At 28.6% G+C, this 25,471-nt stretch overlaps 2 protein-coding genes across 6 annotated transcripts in view; both read left to right on the top strand.

Annotated features, from left to right (window-relative positions):
• Positions 1-710: 710 nt before the first annotated feature.
• Positions 711-13,502, top strand: LOC123297796 (PRKCA-binding protein). 3 transcript variants are annotated; one of them, XM_044879584.1, is made up of 8 exons: positions 3,305-3,364; positions 3,439-3,504; positions 4,594-4,725; positions 9,548-9,788; positions 10,188-10,595; positions 11,270-11,463; positions 11,707-11,959; positions 12,814-13,502. In XM_044879584.1, exons 3-8 carry the CDS (start codon positions 4,640-4,642, stop codon positions 13,336-13,338), a joined length of 1,707 nt encoding a protein of 568 aa, XP_044735519.1. In that variant the 5' UTR covers positions 3,305-3,364; positions 3,439-3,504; positions 4,594-4,639; the 3' UTR covers positions 13,339-13,502. The 3 variants fall into 3 exon arrangements, with proteins under 3 accessions (XP_044735520.1, XP_044735518.1, XP_044735519.1); XM_044879585.1 differs by lacking the exons at positions 3,305-3,364; positions 3,439-3,504; positions 4,594-4,725 and adding an exon at positions 711-851; XM_044879583.1 differs by lacking the exons at positions 3,305-3,364; positions 3,439-3,504; positions 4,594-4,725 and adding an exon at positions 1,095-1,212.
• Positions 13,503-16,497: 2,995 nt separating this feature from the next.
• Positions 16,498-25,471, top strand: part of LOC123297596 (calcium-transporting ATPase type 2C member 1) — a 52,569-nt gene continuing 43,595 nt past the window's right edge. The window contains exons 1-2 of one of the 3 annotated variants that reach the window (XM_044879329.1): positions 16,498-16,618; positions 17,826-17,899. In XM_044879329.1, the coding sequence (XP_044735264.1) occupies positions 16,594-16,618; positions 17,826-17,899 (99 nt within the window). In that variant the 5' untranslated portion in view covers positions 16,498-16,593. Of the gene's footprint in view, positions 16,619-17,676; positions 17,900-18,378; positions 18,615-25,471 lie in introns of those variants that run through there. The other 2 variants (XM_044879327.1, XM_044879328.1) reach the window with 2 other exon arrangements.

Genomic DNA, 25,471 nt, shown 5'->3' with positions numbered 1-25,471 from the left:
TTTGAAATGCTACATGGATAGTTTCTAGTCTTTATATTTGATAGGGATCTAATTCTTGGCTGCAAGGTGCAAATCAAGCAGCTTGACCCAAAAAAATTTGAGAAAAGTCAGACAGCAAAAACATGCATTTTAGTTTACATAAGTAGTACACGCATATCAATTTACATGAATGTTACACATATTGCCTATACTGTTTGAGCAATGATAATGATTTTATTTAGTTAAAAAAGAGTTCAATCTTACTTTTCTTTTGTCAATGCATGCTTATCCTCATACTTTTCGAGATGTTTAAAAATTACTTATTTTAACTCTTCTAGTATCTTTCCAACTTGAAACGTTCAAAAATATTAAGACACAAACAAACTGCTAAATTGCTAAGTAGATTGCCTAAAACTGCAAAATAAAAGTCCAATTGTTTGAATCTGAATTTTATATTAACAAACCGTACATTCAGTAATGGCAGAAACCTGAAATTTTGTTGAACAATTTCGTGAATCAAGCTATTTTTTTTTTCTTTTTTTTCTGTATTGAGTTATTTACATAATACTATATTTTCGCGGTAAATTATTACAATATAACTTTATTAAACTGTCAATAGATGTCCCTAGTAACAAAACATTTATACGGTTTTAATTGGACGTCTCCCTGCCGTACGTCTCACCAACAATACTTATTAATCGACGTCTCCGTCCCTTATCCACATAGTTATGTTGACGCGTCGAATATTTGATTGTATTTATTTTGAATAAAATTTATTTAAATAAAAAGTAAAAACGGAGATCGATGTTTTTTAGTGATATTATAAAAATGCAAGAATATGAGGATGATTACTTCCTTGAAGAGGATAAAATGTAAGCGGTGTTTTTGAATTGACTACAATAAATCGAGTTCTTTATTACAATAGTGTAGTAAATATTTTCTACTAGAACGCTTTTTGCACCTGTTTTGTTTGCATTGTACCCAATTATTATTATCATTCCGTATTTAATTGCTGATAAGTGTGTGTGGGTGATTTACATAATTTACTTTTTTTTTTTTTAAGTCCATTATTTACAATTAGTGAAATTAAAAAGACATTTTGAATTAGTTTTAAATGTACAGTACATTGTGGAGAATGTATTTACCAGGTCAACCATATAATGATGCATTTTTGCATGAGGGATTCCCTTTTACACCGTATTGGCCTGTTGGTGGTTACAGCGAAGATAAAATGTAATTTTTTGATTTATTTATTTTTAATTTTTTTTTATAATGCACAAGTGATTTTGGCTTTAATTGCACATATTTTTAGAATAATTTTTTTGTATAATATTTATGTTTTATAATTTTTTGCTGAAAATACTTATGTTTAAAATGTGTGATATTTAAATACTCATCGAAGAGAGTTAATGAGATCATGAACGACAATAAAATCTTACATCTTCCTCAAAATTGCTGGAATCATCCCAGATTCGAGTTCGTCTGTGAGAAAAACTGATCGATAATTTGATCACAAAAAATACTTTCAATTGTAAGAAATGGACAAAAAATATTGTCTATAATTTTAATTATTTTCGTAATAGTATATAACGCGACTAGCTGGAGAATAGTTGCACATTGAAATCTGTGATGTTTACTCAATGGAGGTGAAAAAACGCGAGTTTCGATATCCTATATTAGTCCCGTAGTACGTATCGCTTTGTTTATCTAAATGGATCGAAAATTTGCTTTCAGTCATTATTTAACGAGATGAAGGTACCAATAGCTGAGAGGAATTATGGCACTTTCGTCTCCCTGGATTGGGATGAAAAGCGAAGAGCCTAATTTTATTATCTACACTACTCGTGTCCTCAATTGTTAAATTTATTTGGAAAACGATATTTTTAACCCCCAAACCAAAAAAGGGGGTGTTATAAGTTTGACCGTTATATGTGTATGTATACGGTGTGTCTGTCTGTCTGCCTGTGGCATCCTAGCGCCTAAACGGATGAACCGATTTTGATTTTTTTGTTTTGTTCGAAAGGAAATTTAATGAAGAGTGTTCTTAACTATGTTTCAAGTGCTCGTTTAGGATTCCGTACCCGGGAGTACCAAAACACGATCCTCAAAATCGGTTTAGTTTGAAGAAGGCTGTTAGAAAAAAGGTAATTTAATGGAGAGTGTTCTTAGATATGCTTCAATGCGAGTTTAGAGTTCCATAGCCAAAAAATTTCGTTTTTTTTATTTAAATTTTGAAGGTTTTTTTTTTTTTTTCGAAAATGTAAATAATATATTATCCCATTTTGTATTCTTTTCTCCCAAAGTAATAGACACAAATGGTAATTTCGCGGATTCGAACTTGGATCTATTCAATAAAAATTGTTAATATATTTTGAGATATTTGCAAAAAGTATCACAATTTTCGCATATAATCTAAAAAGTATATAGGATAACGAAAATACACATATATCATTTTTGAGACGACTAAATTTGCGAAAATTTGAGTTAAGCCCAAGCCTATATAGTAGTTTCACGAGATTCAGCTCTACAAACGTAATTTTTTTTAAAGTGGACTTGTTTTGGCATGGGCAAAATATTGAACTTATAAGAAAAATTTTCAAGAGCTAATTGTTGACATAAAATTTAAAACTTCTCTTTTTGGTAAAGTGGTCAAATGCGTGAACTATTGGATGTCTGTAGAGCTTGAGTTTAGTAGAAATTATTGTAAATTTAATCGTCTTCATGTAAAATTCAATTTTTTTTTGCTACCACGCATATTTTTGTTCGATTTAGTAGTGTTAATAAAATCAATTTTCAACAAAAAATCCAACAACCAATTTTAATGAGTGAATGTTTTTTAATATTTTTTTATTCTATTAAAATTGAGGTGGGTATATTTTTTTGAATAATTAATTCAAATTGATCAGGTTTACCTATTTTTTTTTCAACCTAATTAATTATAAATTTTGTATTCAATTTATATACGACATATTTTACCATTTCTTATTTAAAGATGTATACTCAATTTACAAATTAACAAATTTTTTTTTTTTTTTTTTTCGATTTTATTTGATTAAAAATTTTCAACCTCTTACTGATTTCGATAAGGATTCGTTTAAATAATTATGCTAATTAATACTTAACAGGTCCCTTATTTTATCCCAAATAAGTGTTCGTATTGTTGAGCTATAGTTTATAGTCTGTCGATTTTAGATTTATTTATCGAATTTAATTTTTCTAAAATATAGATTGTACGTTAAAAATTTTTTTTCTGTTTCATGCATGCTATAAAATAATTTTTATATTTATTTAAAAAAAAAATAAGGTGTATTAAACCAATTGGAAATAATAATCAAACTACAATTAAAAATCCATTATTAACAAATGTTGAACTCGTAGAAAAACCGTGAGTATTTCGATACGTTTCAATGCTAAATTGTTATCAGTGTATAATAAAACAATTTGTGTGAATTAAAGCAGCGGAAGTGCCGCTATCAGTTTAGGTAAACCATCGACATCGACATCCTGTGAAATAACAAATAACATGTAAGTATAATTAACTTTTAAAAATATTAATTAGTCCAATGTTAATAAAATTCTAAAACTAGCAGATCTAAAATCCTTTGAACGTTTAAATGGAATATATGAGATCATTAGAAGTATCGCTGAGCAAAAGTAAATAAAAAGGTGCCATACTTTATATCATGTATATGAAATATACTAAGGTATACTAAGTTTAGTCCCAAGTTTGTAACGCTTTAAAATATTGATACTATCCATAAAATTTTGGTATAGGTGTTCATAAAATCACCTAATTAGACCATTTCCGGTTGTCTGTCTGTCTGTCTGTCGTCTGTCTATCCGTCTGTCATCACGATTACTCAAAAACGAAAAGAGATATCAAGCTGTAATTTTTATAGCGTGCTAAGGACGTAAAAAGTGGGGTCGAGTTCGTAAATGGGCAACATGGGTCAATTGGATCTTGTAAACCGTTAGAGATAGGACAAAAGTTTAAATGTAAAAAATGTTTCTTATAAAAACATCACTGTTTACCCGTGAGAGCGCAAATTGTATAGTGTGTATTATAAGGGTATATCAGTTATATCTGCGTGAAATGTATGTATGTGTAATGTGATCGAGTATTCAACACTGTCTATACATGGTATTTCAACAGTTAACTCAGTCAATTGTTTGTTTTCACTTGTTTTATATAATTTTCGTCTGTTTTTGAGAAAGACAAACAAAGACCTATCTTGTATCTATCTATCAACCAAAACTGACATAGCCACATGGAGCACACCATAGATAAAATAATAGTAATACGAAACGAACCACGTACAATGTATATACTTACCTACTCGCCAATAGATGTCAGGAAGAGTCATATTTTGCAGTTTATGTTTTTCAGTTTTTTCTGGAAACACGGATTAAAAGATGTTTTTTAAAAATGAAATCTAGCTAGATCGATTTTTCGTCCCCCAAAACCCTCATCTTGTTCACAAGATAAAATTATTAGATTATAATAGACCACCCTACTAGTTTTAGACTTTTCATTATTTGGACTCAAATGAGATTTTGTATGGAATAGAATCTGAAGGGTATATTGTTTGAACAACGCTAACGCTATGTTTACAGAGAAACTGATGATACAATAGAAGTAAATGAAGATACAGATGATAACATGCTCAACGCTAATGATCTTTTGTTATTTAAGTCATTACCAGAATTTGGTAATAATTCGATGGGTGGTGCCATTGAAAATACGTTGTAAGTATATGTACAGCATGTTCAAAAATAAAATGAGTGAGCTTTATTGGTAGTTTTAAAATGAAAATTCATTACAATTATCACAGATCGCTTATAATGATCGCTTTAATATTTATTTAGCATATACCTATATATTCATATTTTCTTAAGTTGACTTTTTAGGGTATTTCTTTAAATTGACTTTTTGGGAATTTTTTAGAATCACAGTTCTACCTAATTTTCGCTCTGAAGATTTTTGTTTTTTCACATTTTTTTTTTAATTGACACGTGAAAGTTTTCTAATTATGATATTTTCATGGTCAATTATGATAATATAGTAGTAAGGCTAATTTTCTTAAGAAAAATTTGGAAAACTAATATTCATTAGTTATAAGCATGAAAAATATTTCCCTGCAAAGAAAATGATAACAAGCGGTACTCGTTTTTCCATAATATACATTTAAAGTGATGAAATGAATGGCATTTGTGTTAAAAAATAAGTATTACTTCTATAAGTGATTTTCTCTAAATCTTTAGGCATCAATATTTCAAAAACTATGGTATATATCGAAAAATTTTACTCTTAATTTTCTTCTAATAAGTTCTAACAGGATCCACCCTCAAAATTTAATTTAAAAAGTCATATACAGAGCGTAAAAAGTACAGGATGAACAAGGTACAGACTGTACAAAAATCGCGCTTTTAACATGCATACGTATTCAAGTTTTTTACTTTCAGTTTCAGATGAGACTACTTACTTTTTTAGAATTGTTCACAAATGCTTCATCAGATGCGTAATAAGAAAATATGAAATAAAATTGTAATGATTTTCATTTAAATGATTTGTTTGTAAATATTGATAAATGTTGATTGTAGTTGCATTAATAATTAGTTTAAATTTCAGATAACAACGCTTAACACACGCTGTATAGCACGAATTAATCAGTTATTTATCGATATAATAAAGAATAGTAATAGATAAATGAAATATAGTGAACTATTTTGTACAGTTTTTTGTTTAGTTACACACCACTCAAAGTAATATTAAATGCTTAATGCTAGTACACATACACAACATAATACATATCAACCAATTAAAATTGCAATTTTTTGAAAGAAATATATATTTTTTGAAAAATATTTGCCGAAGAAAATTTTTGCTGATTTTTTACATAAGCACCGAGTGATTGTGATTTTTGATAAGCTCATATGTAAATTTTATTCTTTAAGTAATAAAATGAATTTTTTTTTAAATGAGCTCGTCCATGAGATGTAATAGTAATAAAAGCGTATATAATAGAGAAGTTTCATTAATTTTTTTTTTCTTTTTTGCCACAAATTCATACATAAATGAAAGAATAATTTATCTAAAGTATATTAAAGTAATTATTTTTTTAAATTAATAATTCCATTTTTTTATTAATTATTAATAAAAACAAAGTTTTTTTTTTTGAATAAATAAAACGGTAGTGACGTATTAACCTCCGTTGAGTCTTTGAGCCAATCGGTTTCTATGGAAATTTGCGTTATAATATAGTGAAAGCGAGCAGAGCGATTTGTTGACGTCACAACCGTTTGAATTTATAGTTTAGAAAAACCATTTTTAATTGTAAAATTACATGAAAAATCAATTTAAAATATATTTTATTTTTATTTTTCTTAGCAATTGTTCTCTATTAGAGTCTTAGTAGACACATGCGCTAATGTGGGGGGGAGTTAGGTTAATCCCAGTCTTACGTAACATTTTATGAATTATCTACTGAAGAATACCAATCTTCAATTTACGTCAAACTATGAGTTTTAGTGTAACTGATTCTTTTTTAATAACGTTTTATTATTCGTCAAAATGAAATTTAATCTTACGTAAGTAAGGGGGGGGCGAGAAATCTTATGTATCTTTACGTCGGGGAAGGGGGAGACTAAAATCATCAAAATCATTCTTACTTAATTAATGAATGACCTTCAAGTAAATTTTATTTTTAAATTATTTCACCATTTGCAGTTTTATCAATAGGTTTTTGAGTGTCTTTTAAGAAAAAAATAAAAAAACTGCCTCGATCTAAATTTTTTGCTTGTAATTGTAAAACATATTCAATAAAGGCATGTTTTTCCGTTTCGGAGAAAATACAATATACTTTTTTGTATGTGTACCTTAATGTGTGCTAGATTGATTCTTTAAGGGCATGGGTTTTTTATCGCATGTACGGAACCCTAAAGACCGAAATTTTATTTAATGAAATGTGTTTACTTTATACCATTAAAAACGCACATGTCAAAGCATTCCAATTGTTATTACTATAACATTACATAATACGTTTTTTTGTGACACAGAAATAGATAAAAAAGCTAGAAAATCTTACTTTGCCAGAAAATCGGACAGTTGATCTGAGTAAGCACCGATTACCAAGAAAAATATAAAATTTTATGGACGAGTTCATTTTTTTCTATTTTATACAATATTTATATCATTTCCCTTTTTGATTGTACATCCGTTTTATGATCCCAAGATAATTTTGTATAGAAAATTATTACAATAGATGAAAGCTTATTAGAATGCATTAATAATAAATTATGACTAGAATTTAATAATTGCATTTTTCGAAAGCAACCTAATAAAAGTTCCGCCCAATAGATTATATGAAGACCAAATTAATGTCAACTGTATTAGAAAAAATTTATTCTAGTTTACAGGTTAGATTGATTCAGAGTATTTAGTTTTTAGTTGAGAATTCAGAATCGGTATTTGTTTACAATTAAAGTTTAAAATTAAATTAGATTCAAAATAAAAGTTAGATCTTTACGTTTATCTACAAGTAAATATTGAGGCAGTGCCGGACCAAGGGTAGAACAAGTGGTCCGGGCTCCAGACCCCAGGTTGCAAGGGGCACCAAAATACCAAATACAAAAAACAATTTCGCATTTTAAGTGTTGATTATTGAAATACAAGTTAATTTTTGGAAAAAAGGCGCCGATCGACTCTCGCTCTACCTTGATTTGGTGGTAGAGCCGGCGCTGCATCGAGGAAGGTATAACACCTAGAAACCACAATGAAAACTAACACTGTGAATTTTTTGAGAATTTCCAAATTAAACAACTATCGATAAAATCATTAAAAATGTATGAACCATAAGGATGTGTACACTATGGTACATCACCATGTGTATCATGGCTCACACCATCATGTACCTAGAATCACCCTACCGAATACATTGAACGCGCTCTCTTCAACATGTGTTTTTTCTTCAACTGGCATTTTTAATGACTTAGAATCATGAGATTTTCATTATGTTTTAAATTCAAGGTATATTCACTAACTTTAGCTCCATTATGTTTTAAATTCAAGGTATATACACTAACTTTAGCTCCTCAACATGTAAAATTATGTTATAAAACTGAAATATGGTATAATAACAGATAACTAAAAGCCAGTTATAATTCTTCTCAACAAATTTAATTAAAAAACTAAATACTCTTGATAATTCATTCGGTAGTTGAATTTCGATATAGTTTGTAATTCTGTATTTTTAGAAATAATTGATGTTTTAGAAAAATTGTAAAGAATATTTTTATAAAATCTCTGTAAATAAATATAATATTTATCCATCATAGAAAAATGAATTCGTTTTTATCACCATTTTAAAAATTATATTGGACTCTAAAAAAATGTTTAACGCCCATACAATTAAATTAAACCTTTTGCAGAATATTCAAAACACTGTCCAGATTGGATTCGATCCAACAGCTTTTGTTTTTGTCATATTGCGAAAAAATCTTAAAACTCTTTGATCATAAAAGTCAATTGCCTGGAGAAGAAAAACTTTGACGTGAACATTTGTGGTTTTAGGAATGCCTCAGAACATTCGTATTTGAAATACGATTATTACTTTTGAAATAAACGAAATTAGGTTTTTCAAGACGGGAGCTATGTTTTATTCTGCGCCACAAATGTTTTTAAACCAGTAGTCACATTTCTACAGTTTAAGTACTCATACAGTTTAAAAATTTGTATTTATTTTTTATTTAAATTCCCAGGTTTACATATAAATAATTTATTTTCAATCTCCTGCTGAGTATTCTACATACTAATTAGCTTATATGTACGTAGAATATTTAATAACAGGATATCCTGGATTATGGGAATAAAGTACTTTACTACAGGATATATTTCATTTTCTATTTTCTCTAATTGTACAGAATTGAAAAGAAGAAACATTGAATACCATTGTACCTTGTTTTAATTCTAATTTGAGCTGAATTTGCATTTCAAATATATACAGGGTGGTTCAAATTATACAAGATTTCATCAATTGTTAGATAACGTTAAAAATTGGCAATTTCTGAATAAACTTATAGCCGGGACAGCTTCCTTTTCTAGATGCAGAGTGTTTAAATTAAAAAACAAAGAATATTATTGTATTACTGTTGCCAAAACAACTGCTTAGAAGAATTAGAAATTTGGCACACATTGCTCCAAGCATGGAGCATTTCATAAAGTCAGTGGCGCCAGAGAATTTTTGCTTGGAATGGTGTGACGACACACCCATATTTCCACCATCTTTGGAATCATTCTCATTTCCATTTATCTTCATAAGCCTTAAATATGATGAAGGATGCTTTTCTCATATTATCAAATTTCCAATTTCTAAGCAGGCGTTTTAGCAAAAATATTTCAAAATTTTAACACCTTGCATCTAGAAAAGAGGCTTTGAAGAATTCCTGCCATTATAACTTGGACCACCCAGTGTATTTACATTTTTCTTATCTATTCTCATATTACATACCTATGCAAATGAAAAATGTAAATTACTAATTCGTAATTGGAATATAATTTTGTAAATTTAAGGGGAATGACAGTCACATCTGGGAGTGTAGTTATAAAAAAAGATGGAACAAATTTAATTGGAATCAGTATAGGGGGTGGCGCACCCTTATGCCCTTGTCTTTATATTGTCCAAGTATTTGATAACACGCCTGCAGCTAAAGATGGAACATTACAAGCGGGTGATGAGCTTATAGGAATAAATGGTCAATCGGTCAAAGGAAAAACTAAAGTTGAAGTTGCAAAAATGATTCAGGCAGCTAAGGTACATATGTAATCCAAATATATATTTTTTAATATTTTAGTAATTTATGTTAGGGATATACTGTTGTCTGTATAAATTCGACAATGATAAGAATAAGAATTTAAAACTTATCCAGTCTCTCTTGCGTTGCTGTGAAAGCCACAGTTAAGGAGTTTCTAGACCAAACTGAAAGCAGTACCATGCAAAATTTTTAGACTTTAGTTTATGCAGGAATGGTAATAAAAGCGGGTAAAAGATATTTTCAGCATGGTATTTGCAGTTCTTATGCTAAAGCTATGGTGAAACCTAGATATATAAGTTATCTCGAAATCCCTTAAAGAAATGTTAACAAAAAATTTACTTTAACGAATAATTTAAGGATTCAATATATACCTATTCATTTTGATTTATTTTTATCAGGACGAAGTACATATTAATTATAATAAACTCCATGCGGATCCAAAACAGGGAAAATCATTAGATATAGTATTAAAAAAAGTAAAACATCGCCTCGTAGAAAATATGTCAACTGCTACAGCTGATGCCTTAGGACTTTCTAGAGCAATTCTATGTAATGATACATTAGTTAAAAAATTAGAAGAATTACAAAATACTGAAATTATGTATAAGGGATTAGTTGAACAAGTAAAACGTATGCTTCAAGCTTACGCGGATACATTACAATGCTATAAAAATTTTGGTGATGTATTTGCTAGTATTGGTGTAAAAGAACCACAACCTAGAGCAAGTGAGGCATTTAGAAAATTCGGTGAACAACACAGACAAATGGATAAAGATGGTCAGAAAATGTTACAAGCTGTTAAACCTGTAAGTAAAATAAAATCTTTTTGGTAAGTCATGATAATATCTATATGGGCTGTTATTTTAACTTGATTTCTATCAACGCAACGATTCGAAAAAAACGTTATATCGGGAAAAATGTTTTCGATACAAGTTGTAGACTTAATTAGTAGCGAAAGGCGTTAGGTGATATTCTATCTCTCCAAGCAAATAACACATTTGGACAAGCAATTTCTCGACCTAAATTTGTAGGTTTTGATTTTATAAAAAGGATTTCCGAAACCCGTACTCTCTTGGCACCAGAAAAATTATTTATATTTGTAGGGTCTATAAATTTTATATATAGAGGTGATTTTTTAACCAACAAGTTTTTAAATATAGGCAATTTTTTTACACAAAAATGATAAATATAGTATTATTTGCATCAAAAATTTTTTTTCATTTTTCAAGGATGTTTCACAAAACCACTAATTGAAGCTACCTGCAGTTTTCGACTGTCTATCCTTTATAGTTTTGGAGAAAATGAGTACCAAAATTTTGTCTTAATTTGCGCCCTCACTGACAAACAGTGACGTTTACAACACTCGGGATATTAAGAATACTTAAATTAACGAGAATACTTTTGATTTGAAACATTTGTTCAAAACAAAACCAATTCGGCAAAATAACATTTAAACTAATGAAAAAATTTAAATTACTAGGTTTTATCTGATATGGGAACTTATTTAAACAAAGCTATACCTGATACACGATTAACGATAAAAAAGTATGCAGATGCAAAATTCGAATATTTATCATATTGCCTCAAAGTTAAAGAAATGGATGATGAAGAACATAATTATGCAGCTTTACAAGAACCATTATATCGAGTAGATACAGGAAATTATGAATATCGGTAATAAAATGAAGTTTTTGAACTTACAAAAATGCTTTATCTTCGATTGACTGTAAATTATCATTTAAAAAAGTCCTATTAACAAGAATGAGAAATTTGTATTGGACTTTTTACTTATAGGGAGATACTGAAACATGACAAGAATTATCAGAGTTATTAGGTCAAGCATTTTCGTAAGCTTAAATTAAACATTCTTTCAATTTAAAAATTTTTCCTCTAATAAATTTGTTTCCACTTTTACAGTCTAATATTACGATGTAGACAAGAAGCTAGATTAAAATTCGCTCAATTACGTTCGGATGTATTAGTTAAAATGGAATTATTAGATAATAAGCATGCTGAAGTTGTATCCCAACATTTACGTCGACTATTGACGGGTCTTCAACAATTACATAGTGACATGTTAGAAACTGTTAATGGTCCAAAACTGTTTCCGGTAGAAGTTGATTTAAATCCAAATGCATTTCAATATAAGAGTACAACACCATTTGTTCCTGTAAGTAGAACCTTTATTTGTCGAAATATTACTCAAATCCTATAGCTTAAGCAAGTGACAAATGTATACCTGGGAACAAATAACGGGACGGAAAAAGTAATAACAGTGCAGTCTTGATAATCAGGATTCAATAAAAACCAGGGTTGTTCAGATTTCTGGATTTTTTCCGATTATTAGGATTGTATACAAAATGTTATTATAAATAAAATAAAGCAAAAACATAATTGGAATGTATGATTTAAATGTGACTGTACACACCACATTAAACCTAACTATTGTGTACTTAGAATTATTACATATTAAAGGCATATTAAGCCACAAGTTATTTTCCCTCCTAATCCTTTCATCTCAAAAAATTACCAATATTTTGAGATGAAAGTATTAGTGATCGTACGAGTTAAATCGCCTTTAAAACATTCGGCTACTGACTGGAAGATTGTGGGTTCGAATCCTGGCAGCGACAGTCTGAACAAATATAATTAATGGGGCGGTAAAATTGATCACACTGTCGTCGCTTCGATAAGAACGAAGTAACCGACTCCACCCACATCATAAAAATTAAACTGCATTAGTAGTTTAAAGTAAAAAAAAATAGAGAAGAAATGATGTGCGCGGTCTCTGTTATACATGGTCTCTCGTGGATGAATTTATCAACGACCGAGGACTAAACCTCACCCAGATAGGCGCACTTTTCCCGCTACCTTCTCTACTCGTGTTTCACACCCCCATATATATATATTCTTGGAGGATTTAGGTAAGGTATCTAGAATCCACGAAATAATGCTTTCTTACCTAATTGAACATGCCTTTTTTCATTTAAATAGAAATTTAAAGAATCTATTATTTATTTCTAGGAAACAACTGACGACGATGAATTAATCGAAGCTGAAGAAGCAAAAGAAGAAAACTCAAATCTACTAGATAATGCAAAAGATTTAAAATCTATGGGAAATATTAAAAAAAGTGACGACAATCCAAATTCATTATTATTGGATATGGAACCATCGACTAGTAACAATTCAATACTAAACTCACCCACATCTAGTACACATTTAATTCCCGATTTATTTGATTTTGATATGGACAAAAAATCAAATAACAAATCTCAAAATGTACAGACAACATCCACACCAACATCGTCGAATGGCTCAGTACCCACTCAAAAGACCAAATCAACAAAGAATGGTACAATAGAATCGTCAAATAAAATAGCAAACGACAATAGTCAAAGTTTATTAATTCCTGATTTAGAAACCTTAAGCATTAGTCAAGTGGAACCTGATTATGATAGTATGGATAATGCTACGTTACTTGCAGGTTTAAGTTTAAACCCTTCCACAAATTCGAGCCATAATTTAATATCTACTTTGGATAATTAAAAATGCATTTATTTTTAATTTTAATTATAGTATAATATGCCAAATCCAAAGATACCTCGCACATAAAAGATTTTATCCTAAATGCTAAAACTTCTTTTATAGAGAATAGATGTAAGTATATTTTAAGAAATGCAACCATATACACTTTAATCACTTAAACGAAGACAAGAAACGAAGTCACGAAAAAGTTTTTTTTTTCAAAACGGTTGGATTTGGATGTTTCTTTTTTTGTTGAAATTATGTACTTATAATATAATTGAGTATTTGAAATTCATTTAGACGTTTTTACAGCATTAATTGGTTCACTCCAAAACTAACGAACATAGAAATATTTTTGGATTTGGCAACTGTTGTAAGTAATTTTATTTTCTCTTTTTCTGTAACATATTTATTCGAATAATCGTTTAAATTGACCATCAAAATTTTGCTAATTTACAATCACATTTGTGTTGTAACGAAAGGTTGTTTTATCATTACACCATGAATTCTTTAAAATGATAATTTTTTCAGTAGCCTTCGATCGTTTTTAAGCATTCAGCGAAAAAAAATTAATTTGTACGGACGGCTTGCTTATATATTTGAAAAAATTATAATTAAAATTTTTTTTGGGTTTTCCTCAGTAATTTGTTAATCTATATTATCAATTCGAATTGTGATCAATTCATCCTTGAAAAATGTGATCAATTCATCCTTTTCTTTTTTTGAAATTTTTTTTTCGGTAAGAAGAATGAACTAAAATGTTTTGTCTGATTTGTAAATAAAAAAATTTTTTTTGCAATCAAATCTTCAATCTTCTGCGATCAAAAAAAATTTTTCCGCAGAGTGATTTGTTTCTCAGTACTATTAGGTGTATGATGGTCTTCATTTAATGGCGCGACATAATAAAAAATTTTAATTTTTTTTCTATACTAATTCTCTGCCGAACACTCAAAAAAGTGAATTATTTGTTAGTATGTTAAAATATTATTTCGTCTTCTAATCCGTTTCTTCGATACAAATTACATAATACTGCGGCCAGGCACGAAGGCGAACATACAACAATAACGAACATAGACAACTATCAAATGGATATAATAATACTAGCTTGATACCCGCCCGCTTCACTGGACTTCCATAACACTTGAAGGGATTGTTTAACGCAGCTAAAAGATATGCACAATTTTTAATTTTTTTAAATTGTAAAATACTCATAATTGATTGAGTATATCAGAAAAGGTGGTCATGATTTGTTTTACATTTACTGTTTTAAATTTTTACAGAAATCTTTAATTTATCTGTGATCATTATTTTGAACCATAAATTAAAGATTTCTGTAAAAATTTAAAATAGTAAATGTCAGATTAAATTTAATTTTTTTAATTTTTGTTTTTTTAAATATCTATATCTTAATAATTTTTGTGTTATTTTGATGTATGAGCTATATTGCTGCACAGTTTCATTAAAAACCATTCGCTAGTTTTGGCGTGAAAGCGTAACAAACAAACAAACAAACAAACATCCTTACTTTCACATTTAAAACATATAAGAATTGTTTGGATGATACTTGTCCATTTTCGTTCGCCTTCGTATCATGCCGGAGCTTAACAGATAAAATATTTTTATACAGACTCATAGGTAATCTCATTTCTGGTGGGACAGAGCTTTTCAGTTTACAATGTCTAAAAAACAATATTTTGTTAACCACTTGATTATTTGAATATTTATGTGTTGTATGGACTAGATTTATGTAACATTTGATTTTTTTCATTTTTAACATTATACTTTGATGAAGTTTTAGAAAAAGAAATAATAGAATAAAATTTATTTGAATAGAACAAATAAATATGGTACAAGGTACAATCATAATATTATGCTAATGCCTCTTTAACATTTTCTACAATAATGAATATTTATTTATTTACGTGTAAAATATATATTTTATCAACAATATTCATATTATATTATATTATTATAATATATATTATATTTATTAATTTTAATAAAAAATAATAAATAATAAAAAAACATTCTAATGTATATAGTTATATCAATCTGGAATGTATAAGGGCCTTTTGGTAAATAATATACAGTGTTTCAATATTAAATTTTTTTTATTTAATAATTTTACATTTGGTCCTTTTTTAGTTTTTAGTATTATAAAGGATTTTTCTTTATCCACGGTCGAAATACACACGGCCTTCGGCATCCCAACAGAAGCAGACTTTCAGCCGAAAATAAAGAAAAATAGTATACATTACACGGGCAGAAAATTTGAGAGCCCTGATCTACGCGCTGAACCTGCACTGTGCATATAAAGCGCAGTGCAGGAATCTCTAACTTTCTTCCTTTGTAGTGTAATACACTATTTTTATAAAGACATAAACTTTAAATTACCGTCGCTAGCTCGCATGAAGTGTAATTTCAAAGTCGTATTTATTTACTTTTTTTTGAGAACCTAAGAGCTAACGATTTCACATAACCACACAGAAGATAAGTCATAGATGTGAGTACCTAAGCCATTTTATTTAAAATAATCACTTTCTTCTTCCTGGCTTTGGTTTGCTCGAAATAACGTGTACATCCATTCCCCAATGTTTCTTCTAAGTGGTCGGGATACTTACTTTCGAGTTCATTTGCTTGGTTTTTCGACCCATTTGTATCAATTTCAGATAAATTATCAAAAATATTAAAGTTAATGTATAATGAGATAAATTTCCCTTTAAAATTTTTACTTTCCGAAAAATTGCATCACGTGCCCATCCCTAAATCCCGCACTGGCGGCGTTCCTTTAAATGTTTCGATGATAACAATTAAACTTCTACCTACCCAAAAGAATACCTATCTCGCTGATCAAAGTACATAAAAGAAACTTGGATATATTCATTACAATAATGTTAGCAATTGGGAACCTATTTGCAATTTATTATTATTAGAAGAAAATCCTATGAAAGGAGCTAGTCTTATGATGTTTAATTATTTAAAAAATTCAATTCACAGTAATATTTAGGCAATTAGTATAACATAACAGCAAGTAAAATGCATATGTTAAATAATCATGGAATCGTATTATCAAAATTTTTTTTTTCTTCAAATATGTGGGAATGTGTTATCAATGAATGTACTCAAAAATTACACACGATTGAAGATAATATTATGACTATACATAATAAGAATACAAATAAATTCGTTAAAAATTCATACTTTTTACACAATTACATAAATGATTCTCTTAAAAGTATTATACATTAGTGAATAAAATAAGTGATAATTGGGATTATGAAGCCTTGTTCTATCCAAATTGGTGAGTAGATTAATTTTATATTTAATTATAATATATTAGTACCATTAAATTACTTGAAAGATTGGGGGACGAATTGATACCGGAGCATTGGCGTAGCTAGAGAGGAGCAAGTTTGGCACATTATCACCCTACAAATCTCATTGCCTACCTGAGAAAAATCGCAAGTTTAAAAAAAAAATATAATTTTGAATTTTTAATAGCAGAAGGGCGAAGCTTCTTACGCATTCTAAGTACCGATTTATCACAGCTATAAATCGATTTATCGCAGCTATAAAAAAAAAAAAAAAAACGAGGAATTACCTAAGAAGCAAATATTAGGATAGGAAATGTAAAAAGTGAGTTTGAGTTCGTAAATCAGCAACATAGGTCAATTGGGTCTTGGGTCCGTTGGACCCATCTTGTAAACCGTTAGAGATAGAAAAAAGTTAACATGTTAAAAATCCTACTTATAAAAAAATACACAACTTTTGTTTGAAACATTTTAAATCAAATTTACTTATTACATATATTATGTATTTGTTTGCTTGTTATAGCATATACATATATACTATATCCACTGAGGAAGTGAGAACAAAGATAATCTTATTACTTTGTTGCCACTTTGTGTGTAAGAGTGGCTATCTTTCTTTACTTACATGACGTAAAAAAATAAACGATTTTGTAATCAACACTTTATATACATGATATTTCAACAATTAACTCAGTTAATTGTTTGTTTTCACCTGTTTTCTTTAAAATGTGCTTTAAAGATATCCCAAGCTTTTCGAGCGTAGTAGTTTGATCAAATTATTCACTATCAAAGGGAAATTGGCACTTTTGATTTTAAACTGCTATGTCTTAGCTGAAATTTGATATTATTCAAAAAGATGAAAATTAAAGAAATATAAAAATATTCAGAATTTTCGAAATTTATTTTAGCCCAATTTAAAAGTTAGCGCTGAAAAATCTCTGATGTCAACAATATTTTCAAAACAAATTTTCCGTATGTTTTAATTTAAAAAAAATGTAATATCTTTTAATTTAAAAAAAAAAAAAAATGTAAAAATAAAAAAGGAAATATAGTACCTAAAATTTAACAAAAAATCAGTGCGATATTCATTATGGTTTGATTTAAACATTTTTGTAAATTTACGTTTTATGATTCTTTAATATTATAATACTTTTAAAATGGAACTGGAATATCCAATAATCCGACATCCATCGGCAGAAGATCATGAACGTTTATTAAGGGCAAGAACTAAATATGAGAAGAAAAAAATTACTACAAATGGCTTAATAGAGGTAAGATTTCATTGTTTATTTAATTCCTCTTTAATAATTATTAAAAAGTAATAAAGGTTCATTTTTAAGATATGCTATTCATAAGTATTAAACGAAAAGCGACAAGCTCGTTTTTCTAAGGAAAATGATCTCTTTCCAAAAATTTGAATATTATAATTAATGTTGAAAATGGAAAATACATTGTAGTAATACAATGATATTTAACTGAATAATTATAATTTTGAAAATTTGCCAATGTAAATTTAAATATAATTAGAATTTTGTAGTTTTTTGAATCGAGTGTATGAGATAAAAATAGTGTCCATTATTTAAAAATAAAAATTAGTTTTTATTATCGTAAAGAGATGACACTACTAGTTAGATATGGAAAAAGTAATATCACAGAGTAAAATAGAAACGTCTTTATTTTATGTTGGGTAGTTTTTGCATAGCTAGTGAGTATTTCTTGGTATGTTTCACCTCCAGTTACAGTTCAAAGGCTGGCGTATACGTGTGTATATAAAATCTGACATTAGTGATTATAAGTTTGTGTTGTGTACAAAAATGTTGATAATGTCTTGAAGATACAAAAACGAATATTTAAAAAAAATAGAATCAATTAAAAAAATCAACCATGAAACAAACTCATAATAATAAGTATGAAAAATTGGTACGGAATTCGAAAGAAAAAGATATTGAAGTACAATCGGTTGTTAATCCACTGTATAATAGCGGGGTAAGTCGGCTTATAACTGTCAAATAGTTATTTCTATGTTATTTGGCTGTCAAAAGCAGATTTTTGTGCTGTCATTTTCATAATTTATGTCATTTTGACGTATTATTTATTAAATGTCATTGCTTATTAGCTACATGCAAGACGACTTTGTAATAAACAGGATCGATAAAGTGTGTGGTGACAGGGGTTGTTCGGAGCTATATTTTCCATGGAATTCGAACTATAAACGTCGAAGTTTTTTTTGTTATGATAATATTCTTCATAGCAACAAGAACATTTGTATTCAATTAAACCTTTTTAATTACTTTTATCAAATATAAATTGGAATTTTTTTAAACATTAGGGGATTGTTCATTTTTTTTTACCCATAATGATAATTGGGTTTTTAGTTTTTTCTTTTAGAAGGGCGTAGGATAATTTGAAAAAGTAATTAGTTTCTATTAATTATAAAATATCCTTAGGTCTAAAATTTAATCATGGAATGCCGCACGATAACAACGGGGAATTACATTTTCATGTTTTACACTGTCTTAAAACTCAATATTAAAATGCTTGGTATTTTACGAATTGAATTGCGAGACATGGAAAGAGCAACAATATGCAGAAAAAATGCTATTTAATTTAATCAAGTGTAAATACGTAATAATTTATGTAGTTATTAAAAATCGAAGCTCTATTTACATCTAGTACCTATAAAATAATTATCGCCGCACATTTTTCATCCAATTAAACACAGAAAAATTTCCGCGTTAGTAGACTTTAGGACTTTATTTCCCTTGATTGTATAAAAATATTCTTTCACGGCGTCAAAACGCAGTTTTTTTTCGATATTATGTTTATTAGAAAGACCGGCTACCGGCTTGCATCCAAGGTTAATTTTATTATTTAATTGTTTCTGCTATTTCAATTGGTCTTATAGACAGTAAGCTTATATAAACTCAAAATTACGTTTTTTTCTTGCCATTTAATAGAGGATTGATTAAAATAATTTTTTTATGAGGAAAATACATTCTGTAACTGTGGCTCGAGTGTTTTGTTTTGTTTTTTTTTTTGGAAATCGTATTGGAAAATAGATTTTTTATTTTCTTGTGTTTCGGTGATTTTTCTTATCTCTCATGAATGTTAAAAAGTCAAATTTTTCAAAGGATTGAAAAGTCAATTTAAACAATGATTTTTTTAACATATGGTAAAAATTATGGTCGATAACTCAATTTTCATTAACGGTAAATCTGGGGAACATTTTAGTATTGCAATTTTCTATGTTACAAAAGTTTTCTTTATCAATTCTCGAAAGTGTAGTTGAGAATTACTGAATTTTGACTTATGGACTCACGGTCTATTATACCGTGCCTTTTATTCCCATTTTTATTCCCACGATGTGAGCGAACAAATGAATCGATCAGACCAGATTTTGTGCCGGGGATTTTTTAAATTATTAATTGTGTTTAATGTGTTAGCATTAATTTATTGCTGCTTCGCTATGGTGAAAGACTATTTCGATAATTAATACGCCCCTTAAGATATTACGAGCGCCAAAGCAAGTTTAGACTTGTGGTTGAAATTATTGGCACCTTATTTTCAATTTTGACGATGAATTTTGTTTTGTAATTTGATGAATGTAGACGAAAAATAATAATACATTTTTCGATATCTGCCTTGATTTTCGAAATATCGAAACCTAAATAATTATTTTCAATTTTCAATATTTTGAAAATTACTCCATATATCGAAAAAATTTTATTCTTACCTTTTGTCTTATATTGTCATGTTATAACATAATTCACAATCATAATTAAAAAAGTATATTTCTTAAAATTTGTGTTCCCACTACCTTTCTCATACATCCTTAATTAGTCAGACACAAATTTTTTTGTATTCAATAATTTATTAAGGTTTTAACTTTAATTTAAATAGTTTTTTTTTTAATTTCCACCGACTAGTTTTGGAGAAATCTACGAAAACATATCATCCATCTACTGTTTTCCCATAAAAACAATGTTAAATATGCCTACTTTTGAATTCATTTATTTATTTAAATAATAGAGCAACCCCCCTAAAATTTTCAGAATTGATTTAAACTTAGCCCAACTTCATATGAAAAAAATCAAGGTTTTTATCCAAAATTGCACTGGTGCTCGTACATCCTTAAGTTTTTAATAAATTCATCAATAAATATTACGACACGTAATATACACATTATTATGTAAATACAAGTGTGCTTACAACTTGTAGGGATTGGACGAATTGAACGTGTTATATATGTAGTAAATTTTAATCGTTATAAATTATTATTTACCCCGAATACCTACTAAAGTTGATAGACACGTTTTACAATAAAATATCAATCAATTGTACAAACAATTCTAATTGAAACAATTATTTACTTTACAATTAAAGGTAAACATTTTTATGTAAATTATTGTTTATTTAATTGTTTTATAGGTGACGTAAAAATATTGTATGAACGCCATAAAATAAATTTCTGTTTAAAATTTAATTTTTGAAATATTTGTAATAACTTCATATGGCCACAATTTCCATGTTCAAATATATCAAATTTCAAACATTGATTTTATTTTGTGTAGGTTCTTTTTCATTTAGATTGAAGTTTTATATTTTATTCATAAGTCCATGTCAGATAAATAGAGTACGGCCCACGACATAAATTTTTCCCCAGTTGGGAATACAATTGCTCTGAAATGTAAAACCACAAATTTTGAGGGGGAGGTAAACCATTTTTTCCCCACAGTCTGCCTTAAATTATCTCGAAGTTACAACCGGACTCACACACACATACGAAGTTACAACCTGTGCAAAATTTAATTTTTGGGATATGTTTAGTCATAAACTTTTGGCATATGTTTTTTTGTCCCGATATCTTTTTTTATTTATGAATATATCAAAGTTGATGCTCCCTAGGTTCCTTCAGTCAAAATCCGGTACCCGTATAAAGGCTCGGTTGGATTAACCGGAATAAAAGCGGAATGAATTAGGGGGAGATTTTATTTGAACTGGAAAACTTAGATCGAATTCAATACCCGTATAAGATGTGTGACTTTGAAATTAACATTTTTCGTTTGAATCATTTTCCTCGATTAAACTTATTTTTCGGATTACAAGCATACTTAAAAATAAGCATCATGTATTTATAAAGCAGGCAAGTTTTAACCGCCACCTAGTGTGTAAAAAATGCGTGCTGGATGTTTTAAACGAACATGAACACCACATTTCACTTCAATATAAATTTGTTAGTATACATGATTTTTCGCGTGTAAGTTAACGTTCTCGATTGTAGAAATCAAAATAAACAACATTCACCATTCCTAGAACAGCCTATACAGAATGATTCTAAAATACTTTGACAAACTTCGGGCACGGCTTCCTTGCATCAAAATAATAAATAAATAATAGTTTAAAAAACTAAAAAACACACTTTTGTAACTAGCTGAACTAAAAGGTAGAAAATAATTTCTTTAAATTCAAAAAAATCATTTTATCGTAAAAAAGCGTAGGGTGCTAAATTTAAACCATTGTAAATATTTTATAGGCAGATATTTCTAAGAGTAAAGTCATTATAAAATATCTTAAAAAGCACCCCACGCTTTTTTACGATAAAATGATTTTTTTGAATTTAAAGAAATTATTTTCTACCTTTTAGTTCAGCTAGTTACAAAAGAGTGTTTTTTAGTTTTTTAACTATTATTTATTTTGTGTTTTTTAGTTTTTTAGACTATTATTTATTTTTCGAAAATTCAGTATGAAATCGTTATTCCTGAAAATCCTGATCAGGATAAGCAGATAAAGTTATTAAATTTATGTATTGTCATCGGTCCTTGATAAGTATGCCAAATTTCCGTTAATCTGACGTTTTGGAGGGGTTAAAAACCATGTTTAAAATGTTTTCGTTTTATACTAACATACTAACATACGTATGAAGCTAATAAAAACGTGTTAAAAAAAAGTTTTATGAACTGATGGTTTAGATTGATTGATTAAGAGTTTCTGATTATATGTTAATATGAAGTGTTTTTTTTTTCTTTTGTTGAAAGGAACCCATATTAGAAGTTTTCCAAAATATTTTCGAATCACTCTGTATATAATCAGGATAACCCATTTTTTTAAGTATCACACATTAAAGTACTTTGTTTCTAATGGGGTTAATCCATAAGTATTATAATTTTTTCTTATACTTTTATAATATTCTGCATTATTATAATGTGTAGAAGTACTTACACTTAACCTTTTAAAAGGGTTAAATATTTATCCATGTTGATATCTAAATATAGAAGCATGTTTGCATACATTTAAAAAAAAGTCTTTTATATAAAGCTTTATCATTTGATATGTATGAGGTTTGGTTCACTGGTTCAAGATTAGTTGGGATGGATGTCCGTAGTAGTTTTATCCTTGGACCATATTATAAATTATTCATAAGTATGATTTTGTATCTTTTTATATTTAAATGATTGTTTGCAATATTTAAAAAAGGATACTGGTAGTTTCAAATTTTATCTGTATATAAAAGTGTTTCCATTAAGGATGTACGAGCACCAGGGCAATTTTGGATAAGAGGCTTAATTTTTTTAAATACGAAATTGAACTAAGTCTAACTGAATTAAGAAAATTTTAAGGGGAGGGGGTAAAAACATGAAAAAATTGGTCAAAATTATATTAAATAAAATAGCCGTGAACATTTTTCAAGCTATCACTGGTTATCAGATGGGTGAAGGTCGACCTCATACAGTCTCTTTAACTATAAATTTTTATTAAATAACAAAGGAAAACTCATGTTAGTAAAACTAACTTAGTAAGAAATATGAAAAAATTTGGAAATTCCAAATTAAACCATAAAAATATTGTTAATATTAATTAATAATATTTTTATAACTTTTTTTATCTTTCTTTTATGTAAGGTTTATATTATTTCCTCCACCGCCTAAGTCAGCAAAAGTAAGGCAAAATTGAACTACTTACTCCCTTAGCGTAGCCTACTTATGAAATGACTCACAACGACGAATTGACATATATTTATCATAGAATTTGAAAATATTTTATAAATTTACTGTTTGCTATAAAGTTTTTACATTTAAACTTTTGTTCTTCTATTTCTAATGGTTGGGTACTACGGACCCAAAACCTGATGGACCTATGTTCCTCATGTACAAACTTGCAGTTGAATATGGAGTAATATTCGAAACATGTCGCATAATAAAGTGGTTAAGCGAAAATTCAAGTGTGTAAAATTTATTCACATAGCATATTTAATCAAACTTACTTTTTACGTCCTAAGCACGCTATAAAAGTTTCAGATTGAAATCCCATTTCGTTTTTGAGCTCACGGACGGATGGACAAATGGAAATGAACTAAATTGGTGATTTTACGAACAACTATACCAAAATTTTGTTAGATGTTAGGACTAAAATTAGTATACCTTGATATATATTTCGTATATAACATGATATAAAAAATATTTTTGTTTTTACGCATAAAAAAATTAATTCTTCTTGAAGACTTCTTTCTTCTAGGATGAGCGTTGTATAGCAGAATTGTGTAGAATTACGTTTTTTTCTCCGTACCTAAAAAACCAAAATCCTCACTTAAAAAAAAATGATACTTGGATCAATATGATTCTAGTATCGTCAAATAATTTGATATCTACGAAGGTGCACGAGCTGGATATTTGCAGTTGGTATATATTCACTTTTTTCTTTTTGAAACAATAACATGTTTGTTTTTTTTATGGTCCAATATTGTTTGTCTACCAATTTTACCAATTTATTTTTGTATCAGTTGTGAAATATCCAGAGTACTTTATTATTTATTATGTGTTGGGAGTTAATACTGTACTGGATATGACCAGCTCTGATACTGGCTCCTACACATGGCGACCGTTGTTTTGTTTTATTCGTTAAAAAGAATTCAATGTTATGATGGCAATGTGGGCAATTTTCTCCATATTCAATTTCTGACATAGTGGAAAATTGAATTTTTTTACTATACGAAAATATCTAAAATATAATTGAACAAAAATGTTATAGTAATAAAATGTCAAAGCTTCCATAATTGCTGTTTTGTATTATACAGTGTGTCGCATTTATGATGAAGACACCCTCATATTTTCCTTATTTAAAGGAATATAGACTTGAAATTTTGTACAGTCATACAGGCTGATGGTCGCCCAGTTGGCTTCCCACCGTCGCAACTAAATTAGTTAAGAGTTGTGATGGGCTTTTGTAGTGAATGGTATATGCATGAAGGAGGTGCACCCAGCCTCTGAAATTGAGGAGCTGATAAATGAAATCAGCGGAAAGGTGGTAAAACACATATATGACATCACAATGGGTCCTATTGCCTAAGTGTGTCCTTCGTTGACAGCCAATATAACCTAACCTAACCTACAGGGTGATGGGTCACATTTTTTACGAATACGTAACCGAAATTTGAACTTTAAACTCAGCCTTACTACAAATTGGCTGTGACCTATTACTAATTGCTTTTTAATATTTTGTCGAAAAAAATTACTGGAAAAAGTTGCTTAGAATATTTTTTATACCCATATAACGATTTTTATGAAATTTTTTTTTAGTATTTTGATCTCTACTCAAAATTTTTACAAGTTTATCGAAATTTTTGAATAAATAACACTATTAAATTATCAATTTGTCCAGTTTTTACATTCCATAGCACACTAGTTATAAAATTGAAAAATAAACTTTTCAAACTAGTGTGCTATGCCTCCATAGCTCGAAAACTACTCGTTAAAAAGTTTTGTGCTTTTGAGAGTTTTTTATCAGAACGATCTGAAGATCATTTTGGGGGTAGTTTGAAAAAGTTTCACAGAGAGACATTTTCCTAG

This window comes from Chrysoperla carnea, chromosome 4 (assembly GCF_905475395.1).
Source record: "Chrysoperla carnea chromosome 4, inChrCarn1.1, whole genome shotgun sequence".
Taxonomy (NCBI): Eukaryota; Metazoa; Arthropoda; class Insecta; order Neuroptera; family Chrysopidae; genus Chrysoperla; species Chrysoperla carnea.
This window is presented reverse-complemented; position numbering and strand designations above follow the sequence as displayed.